The following is a 9196-nucleotide window of genomic DNA, read 5'->3' on the forward strand; positions in this document are numbered from 1 at the left end:
ATACAAAACAGGCTTTAATTGCCCTTCCAGCTCTTAATCTCTGATCCCAAATAAATAATCTTAGAGATTATGTGCTAAAAGGGCAGGAGCTTATAACTGATAGATTTCAGTCACCACATTAAACCAGGAAAGATGCTTTGGGGTACCACATACCCCTCCTATCACATCATATCAAAGACCAGCTCCATATGCAACCTGAAAGTAAGACTGCCACTTCCCTCCAATGCCCCCTGGAGAAGTCTTCTCTAAGGAGAGCGACCTCTAACAGGATTTCCCCCTACCCTGACCTCCATGGAGAGTCCCTTAAAGACATAACAGGAAGTTATACTTTCCATGAAGGGGAAAGAAAGGCTTCCCAAGGAACAGAGGAGTCACCTCAGGATTTTCTTTTTGATTGGCTGAATCTCTCTGGGTCAAGTTTTAACCCCTTCAGGTGACCCACCATTGCCAGCAATAAAGACCTTCTTCCCGAAGCTCCAGCCCTGCCCCATCACTGTCATTGTCCCTCTTGTTCTGGGCAGTCACTGCTATGACTCAATATCCTGTGAGCTCCGAGGAAGAAAATGATTCCCAACAGATACCTGCTCACAGGAACCTTCATCTTGGCTACGCTGCTGAGTTCCCAGGAAGTCAGGGCCATTAAAGGTGAGTGTACCGGGGGGCAGAACTTGGTAAAGGTGATAGGGATGAAACTAGTCAGCAAAGGCTAATATAACCCTAAATATCTATTGGTTCACTCAGTGTGGGTATGTGTGTGTTGGGGAGAAGGTATACTAAGGAGTAATTATCACTTTCCATTGGTGACTTGAGGAAGATGTTGTGACCCCCTATTTCCTACCCCCCAGGTATTGAGTCAAATATCAAAATAAATATTGGCAATTGACTACAAAAATAGTTGTGAAATTTATTAAAATGCTCTGGAATTATAGTTTTTGTTTATAATAATGTTAAAGTTTAATTTATTTATCAATTCATTAATCATAAATTTATCTAAGCTTATTAGTGTTTAGTTTTTGTGTTCTTTATGAGTTCCCAAGATTTCCATGAATTTTCTCCTTCAATCAATCAAACAAACAAAGAACATGAATTAAGTGCCTACAGTATGTCCTAGTTTATAGGTACAAAGAAAAAAATAAACCAGTTTCTGGCATCCAGGAGCTTACATTCTCAGTGGGAAACAATATATACATATATTTAGATCTATCTATCTACATATTTGTGTGAGAAGGGAGAGAGAGACAGAGAGATAGAGAGAGACAGAGAGACAGAGAGACAGAGAGACAGAGAGAGATACAGAGACAGAGATAGAGAGAGATACAGAGACAGAGAGACAGATACAGAGACAGAGAGAGACAGAGAGAGATTAAAATGAATATAGAGTAAATGAGCAAATTGAAGCTAGATGACAGTAAATGGAGGGATCAGAAATAGCCTCCTCTAGATGGCAGCATTGGAGTTGAACTATTACTTGTACAAAGGCATCAAAGTGGGAAAAGGCATAACCAATGGTAAAATGTGTAGAGAGTAATGAGTAATAAGTCTCACAAGGTAAGCTGAAATTGGATCATTAGGAGTTTTAAATCCAAATCAAAGAGTTTATATTTTATCTTAGAGGAAATTACATGTCTAGAAGCATAAAATATGTCATTTCCCCCCACCTAAAGAGCATTTTCAAAGTACAAACTATGAAAGTTGTAGGGATGGATGGGGGAGGTCGGTTCTGTGAATTTGGGAACAACTTCATTTTTTATAGCATTCATTATTTCATTTTGTGTTCCCATCCTACTATCACCTTTCAATTTTCATCTTTTCACAGTGAAGAATCTCAAAAGTTTTATTTTATTGCCTAACCCTTTGATCATTATGATTTTCTTTGTCCAATCCTCCAGTTCCTGTATGTGTTTCTTGAAATGCATCAATGTTTGTGTGCAATATTTCAAGATTTTGTAGAAGGCAGTGCAATGGACAGAATGCCAGACCCAGACCTGAGTTCAAATTCAGCTTTAAATACTTAAGTAGTTCTGTGAGCCTGAATAGTCACTTAACTTCTGTCTGCCTTGATTTCCTCTGTAAAATGGGCATGATAATTGTACCTACCTCTCAGGATTGTTTTGAAGATAAAATGAGATAGCATAAATAAAGCATTTGTAAACCTAATGCTATGTGTTAGTTATTTTTATTACAGACGGGCTAAAATTCTTGGTTTTATATTCTATGTATTTCCTGATGGTGTAGTCTAGGAAAGGACTTGATAGTTCATAATAAAATTCAGACTCTACAGATTGAAAGAGCAACATACATTTCCATGATGTAATGCCAAGGACTTTCAACAAGCCTGAAAAGGCTGTCTGGATTTGAGGTACCATGGTTTTATTTTGCCCGCCAATCCTCAAGATTCTTTAAATCTTTCTATTACATGAATCTGAGCAATCAACAAAACAAAAGCTAAGGTGGCAAAATCACTAGCTTGCACCCTCCTAGCCTACATTTCTGCTTTTATTAGTTACGTAGATCCAGAGACATATATCTCTAGAATTTTGAGCCAACATATAATGTGTTTCCTTATCTGTATACATGTCGTAAACATGCTCTGAAGAATGTAAGATCCTTTCTTTCTTTCCTTCCTTTGTTCCTTCATTTCCTTCTTTCTTCTTTCTTTCTTTGTCCTTTCCTTTTTACTTTCTTCTTTTTCTTTTCTTACCTTCTTTTTTTTCTCATTTTCATTCTTTCTTTTCTCTCATCCATTCATCCATTTCTCTACTACCTAGTACAGTTGTTTTGCACTTTGTTTTTAGTAAAATTTGAACTGAATCAAATTGAATAAGAGTGGGGGAAAAAGGGGACCAGGAGCTCAGGAGAGGTAAAAATTCAAAATAGAGTTGCAAGTGTAAAATTGGGAATCATGTTTTTAAAGACCCAATCAATATTATTAGTAATAATGACATTTACAGAATATTTCTCATGAATTGTTATAGTTGAATCTCATCACAATGTGTGAGGTAAATCCTATATTCAAATACTGCTTCAAGTCACTATAAGCTCTAAGACCATGGGCAAGTCTTAAGTTCTCTGGCACAGTTTCCTCATCTATAAATTTGGAGTAATAATACCTGTTGGCTTGATGGAGATATATTACATATAATATATACATATATAGTCTTTACTTTATTATACCCATTTTACAGATAAAGAAATCTAGGTCCTAAAAAGTCAAGTGAGGATAGCTGGGTAGCTCAATGGATTGAGAGCCAGGCCTAGAGATGGGAGGTCCTAGGTTCAAATCTGGCCTCAGACACTTCCCAGATGTGTGACCCTGGGCAAGTCACTTGACCCCCGTTGCCCACCCTTACCACTCTTCCACCAAGGAGCCAATAAATAGAAGTTATGGGTTTAAAAAAAAAAAGCCAAGTGATTTATGCATGGTCATATAACTAGTAGATGCCAGAAGTAGGATTTGAAGCTACATCTCTTCAAATCTAGTGTTCTTGTATTTTTTTTTTAAACCCTTACCTTCCATCTTGGAGTCAATACTGTGTATTGGCTCCAAGGCCAACGGAGTGGTAAGGATAGGCAGTGGGGGTTAAGTGACTTGCCCAGGGTCACATAGTTAGGAAGTGTCTGAGACCAGATTTGAACCCAGGACTTCCCATCTCTGGGACTGGCTCTCAATCCACTAAGCCACCTAACTGCCCCTACCTTCTAGATGTATAAAGAAAGTTTCTAAGCTTTCCCTGTATATAAAATCTGAATTCTAAATGTTTTAATTGTGAATTTCTCTTTGTTGTCCTTCCAAATTCATCCCTAAGTTCCTCTTTCTCAGAATTCTCTCTTCTGATCATGACCTCAGCTCTCTAGAGGGCTAAATCCCTAATAATAATAACTAGCATTTATGTGCTACTACATAATACATAGGCCCTGTGCAATTATTATCTCATTTGGTTGTCACAACAATCCTAGAAGGCAAGTGCTATTATTATCCCCATTTTACAGATAAGGAAACTGAAGCAAATAGGACTTAACCACAGTCCCATGCCTGGTGAGTGAGTATCTGAAGTATATTTGAATTTAGGTCTTTCTGACTCCTAGTCTAGTACTCTATCTACTGTACCACCAAGCTGCCCCTAATAAGAACAGCAATCATTATGTATCTGTGATATATTTCAGTACCCACCTCTGCTGTAAATGCATTTGTGTCCTCTAAATCCATCAATTCCATGAAACTGAACACTCAGCCCAAAATCCTTTTCTCAGAATGTCTCCCGATTTGGACCCTTACTCTTTGGACCTCAAGTTCCGATCATCATGCAAGTAGTGACTTTCTTTCTTTCTTATTCCCATTTCTTCTTCCTTTCTCCCTCTCCCACCAGCTGACCACGTGGGCACCTTTGGCACAACAGTCTACCAGTCTTATGGACCCTCAGGCCAGTACACAAACGATTTTGATGAGGATGAACTATTCTATGTGGACCTCAAGAAGAAGGAGACTGTGTGGCGGCTACCTGAGTTTGGCAACTTTGCCAAGTTTGACCCGCGGGGAGGATTGAGAAACTTTGCTATGATGAAGAATATCTTGGACATACTGATGAGAGAATCTAATTATACTGCTGCCACAAATGGTACCCAAGTAACCTTCATGACAGCCATATTCTCTTCACCCCAAATTTCTCTCACTCCCTTTATAGCTCCATGAATGAGAAATTCTCTCCCATCTTACAGATGATTTCCTCCTTTTCCAGGAGGAGCCATAAAGCTTCCCATCTTGAAACCAGAATCATTAATGCTTCTTTTTCTTTCTAGTAAATTTTACTCTTTCACAGAAGCCTCCTTAGTAGTTGGCTAAGTCATGACCTCCCTAGAAGGGCATGTTCCCTTTTCCCCCTGGAGGACAATATGTATGTACATACATTCTCCATGGGCCCCTCTCCAAACCAGAGAAGAATTCTCACTAGTATCAGAACTAGATTTTTTTTTTAGATGGGAAGGGCAGAAGTTAGAGAATATCAAAGTCTTTCCCATTCATCTTGGGGACATTTGGGGATTTCAAGGGATACTTGCTTTGGGAACTGGTTCAATGGCACAGGGCTATTGAAGGAAATTCTCATCAAAGTCATGTGTCCATTCTAGAAGTTCCTGAGGTGGTTGTGTTCTCAAGAACTCCCATAGAGCCAGGCCAGCCAAACACACTCATCTGTTTTATAAACAACATCTTCCCACCTGTAATCAACATCACATGGCTGAAAAATGGACAGACAATCACCACAGGTGTGATGGAGACCAACTTCTATCCCCAAACAGACAACTCTTTTCAGAAACTGAGCTACCTCACCTTCATTCCTTCCACTGAAGATGTCTATGACTGCAAGGTGGAGCACTGGGGCCTGGAGAAGTCTCTCCTTAAACACTGGGGTAAGAAGTGCTTTACTCAGTTGGCCTCCCAATGATCTGCCTCTCCCTACCCCCAAAATCTGTGTATCCTTCCCTTTCTCTAAGAAATAAGTAACCTACCTTGGATCTGATAACTGGAGAAAAACACAGAACTATTAAATAGTCAGAAAAAACACTCTTTAATTAAGGAAAGGAGTTTAGCCCAAAAATTTAGGCCACTTCCCAGAGCTGTGCACTATCAACTCATGCAGATTCCCAGACTCTGGCAGCTCCCTTCACCAAACTCCGGGGAGTGCCACTAAATGACAACTCCAAAGGGCCATTAAAGTGGGAAGCGTAAATACATTTCTAGGGGCAAATTCCACAGAGGATGAGTGGGATAGTTGATTGGCTTTACAATGGCAACAAAGGAAAATGAGGAGTCCCAGACAGGAATAAAATTGAGAGACAGACACTACACAATGGACACAAAAGGGAAAAATCCAACCAAGAGCTGGGCTACCACAGTAAAGGACTTCAGCATAAGGGGAGAAACCATTGGGGACAAAAGAGATACTTAACACCTGATGGGATTAGCCATCCCCACTTAAAACTACTTTAAGGTCCATTGTTGGCCTGAGACTTGTGAAGTTGGACTTTCCCTCTGGGAGAAACTCTCATGTGACAAGGTCAAACTTGGGGCTTTTCACCTTAAGCTGTCTAAATTGGGAGTCCTCGAATCTTACCAGGCTACAAGTTTGGGGGCTTCTAGATTCCAGGTTGACAGGTCATACCCTTTTCCTAGAATCTACAACTCCTGGTCATTTAACATTGTCCCTTCCCAGATCGCTTTCACCATGAACACTGCTGCACCCTCTCACCCCAGGACTATCTCTCTTTCCAGAGCCCCTGATACCAGCCCCTCTGCCAGAGACAACAGAGACTCTCACCTGTGCCCTGGGTCTGACTGTGGGCCTGTTGGGCATCATTGTGGGCACCATCCGTATTGCCAGGAGCATGACTGGGACAGCTTCTCCCACCCTTGGCCTCAAGAGCCCTTATGAGTCACCATAAGGTGTTAGGGAAAGTTTCAGAGAAAGTTAGATAATGGAGAAAACAGGAATGCTTACTGAAAGGAGAAAGAAGACTCTAAGGTGTTATAGCAGAGGGTTGAGGTGGGTGGAGAACAGGGAGGAGGAAGGCCATGATCTGGGGAAAGAGTCCAGACTCCAATAGCCTCCTGGTATTTCCTACTCCAAGTAAGAGCCTTTTTTCAAGAAAGATAATAATGGAAAGAAATACCAAGTTTTTGCTCTGCAACATGCTTTTGTAATAAGTCATTTCTTCGGATCAAGGCCCCAAGTCATTGCTATCCATTTCCCCCTTTTTTTTCCCCCCAGTCTTATATGACTGTGCTTCTTCAGCCCCTCTGAGCTCACTAAGATTGAGCTCTTTTTAGCTTCTTCCTGCAGTTTAGTTTCTCTTCCTCTTTTCTCTGTAGGCCACTGAAGCTCAAAGTGAGCATCTTATATTATGCCCAGGAAAGTGTTGGCTCCATGAAGGCAGGGACTGTTCACTTTTATCTTTGTATCTCAAGTACTTTGCACAGTGACTTCCACATTCTAGGTACTTAAATACTTTCTTAAGTATAACTGACAAACTGCCTGCTGGGCCCATAGAAGTCAGAATAATAGGCAGCTCTCTGTTCTGTCTCAGGAATGTTGTCTGGACCAAGTATAGTTTGCTTTTTTTTTTTTTTTTTTTTTTTTTTTTTTTACACCCTGACCTTGGAATCAATCCTGAGTAACAGTTCCAAGGCAGAAGAACAGTAAGGGCTAGGCAACTGAGGTAAAATGACTTACCCATAGTCTCACAGCTAGGAAGTATCTGAGGCCAGATTTGAACTCAGGTTCTCCTGACACCAAATCTGGCTCCAAACTATTGAGCCACCTAACTGCCTCGATCAGGTAGAGTTCTAACAGCCTGGCTTCTAATGAGAAGGGGCTAGCCTACTACTATCACTACAGATTTTTAGGTTCATTTAACCAGACAACATGATAGGAATCCATATGGTTATATAAGGTCCTTCTCACCTAGGATTAAGAAAGTGGGATTTTTTTGTCTGTGACATGTAACCTCCTCTCCCTCTGTTATATTAAAAGGAGGTCACTATTATCTATTTGATGTATATGAAGATGGAGTACAGAGGGATGATAGGATGGCACTTCTTCTTTATAACAGCTGCCCAGGCAGGATCCTTTAGGTCAAAGTGTTTATCCCTTCAGGACCCACCTGGGGTTAATTGATATTAATTATTGGGCTCTTCAGCTGAGGTAACGTTGGTAATCTGACTGCGTGACTCCCTTCCCAAATAAGCTTTGGAAACCAATTCAGGAAGGTACTTTAAACTTTAAATATATTTGACACAGAAGGATGATGGTGTGGGATAGAGGTAATGGGAGACCCTATTTAAATTGATACTAATGAATCTCTAACTGAAGGCAAATGAAGGAATCAAGACTATAGCTTCTCTCTGGTACAGCCTGGCCAGGGCTAAACCAGAGCAGGCAAACTGCTGTGAAATCTTCAGCTTCTTCTTCAGTAGATCTTAAGCCTAATCAGTTGAGATTTCCACCCTTTATCCACCCTCTTCTTCTTCTCCTGCCCACTTCCCGGATCCCTGCCGGGCCCTGGGAAGCCTAGATGACTAAGATGATGAAACTCCTAATATCTAGGGGCAGTAGACACAGAGATGGTGGTCTAATACAAATTGATGACGGTACAGGAAACACAGGAGGAGCTTGCAGGGTTGAGTTGGCAAGTCTGTATATCCCCAAAGACCAGGATCCACACTCATCTCCAGCCTCAGGGACAGGTAAAAGACCCCAGAACCTCTGTCAGGGTTCTCAAATGCTCTCTCCTGAGTCCGCAAGCCTCTCTGGGAACATTCCATCCAACTGATTCACCTGTCAATCAACCGTGAACTTCAAGCTCCCAGAGATTCAATATAACACCTCCAAATACATTCCTGGGATATCAAGCTGGGATGGCCTCTATCCCTAGACACCCAGTCCTCATAGTCTAGCCCTGTCATTTCTATAGTTTATTCCAGTCTCTTAATGAAGCTCATGATTCAAGATATAACTCATGAGCACCATTTGCCTGGGTGACTTTGGATGATAAGATAATAAATACAAGTTTTGAACCTCATTAAGTTGTAAGTTAACAGAATGTTCTAAAGTTGTTTTTTTGTTGTTTTCTTCATGGTAAAATCTAAGTCATGATCTTAGTCAATGATATTGGCTCTTTACCACTAATAAATGAGTTTTATGAGGACATGAGTGGGAGTAATCACATCTTTCCCTGTTGTCCTATCACCACCCATAGGAATAACCATGAATTTTTCATGCTCCAGAATAGGCTAGTAATAGTGTACCTGGAATAAACCTAGAACACACACACACACACACACACACACACACACACACACACAAAGAGTCTGCTTAAAAAAATAAATGAATCTGGGGCAGCTGGGTAGCTCAGTGGAGTGAGAGTGAGAGTCAGGCCTAGAGACGGGAGGTCCTAGGTTCAAACCCGGCCTCAGCCACTTCCCAGCTGTGTGACCCTGGGCAAGTCACTTGACCCCCATTGCCCACCCTTACCAATCTTCCACCTATGAGACAATACACCGAAGTACAAGGGTTAAAAAAAAATAAATGAATCCTAGATTTTTAAATTATATCTTGCATATTATCAACATCATAACAGCCAACCTTTCTAGTCCCTACTTAAATCTGTTCATCAAAACTATTCGTAGAATCTGTGAAACATT

At 40.8% G+C, this 9196-nt stretch overlaps 1 protein-coding gene across 1 annotated transcript; it reads left to right on the top strand.

Moving 5' to 3' along the window:
- Positions 1–563: 563 nt before the first annotated feature.
- On the top strand, positions 564–6438 carry LOC123246365 (H-2 class II histocompatibility antigen, A-R alpha chain-like). The gene is made up of 4 exons (XM_044675272.1): positions 564–645; positions 4368–4616; positions 5125–5406; positions 6269–6438. The coding sequence occupies exons 1-4, from the start codon at positions 564–566 to the stop codon at positions 6436–6438; spliced, it is 783 nt and encodes a 260-aa protein (XP_044531207.1).
- Positions 6439–9196: the final 2758 nt, after the last annotated feature.

Source organism: Gracilinanus agilis, chromosome 4, assembly GCF_016433145.1.
Source record: "Gracilinanus agilis isolate LMUSP501 chromosome 4, AgileGrace, whole genome shotgun sequence".
Taxonomy (NCBI): domain Eukaryota; kingdom Metazoa; phylum Chordata; class Mammalia; order Didelphimorphia; family Didelphidae; genus Gracilinanus; species Gracilinanus agilis.

Coding starts and splice junctions, on each gene's coding strand:
- LOC123246365 (XM_044675272.1), top strand. CDS start 564: ATGATTCCCAACAGATACCTGCTCACAGGAACCTTCATCTTGGCTACG. Junction 646..4,367: donor GGAAGTCAGGGCCATTAAAG/GTGAGTGTACCG, acceptor CTCTCCCACCAG/CTGACCACGTGGGCACCTTT. Junction 5,407..6,268: donor GTCTCTCCTTAAACACTGGG/GTAAGAAGTGCT, acceptor CTCTCTTTCCAG/AGCCCCTGATACCAGCCCCT.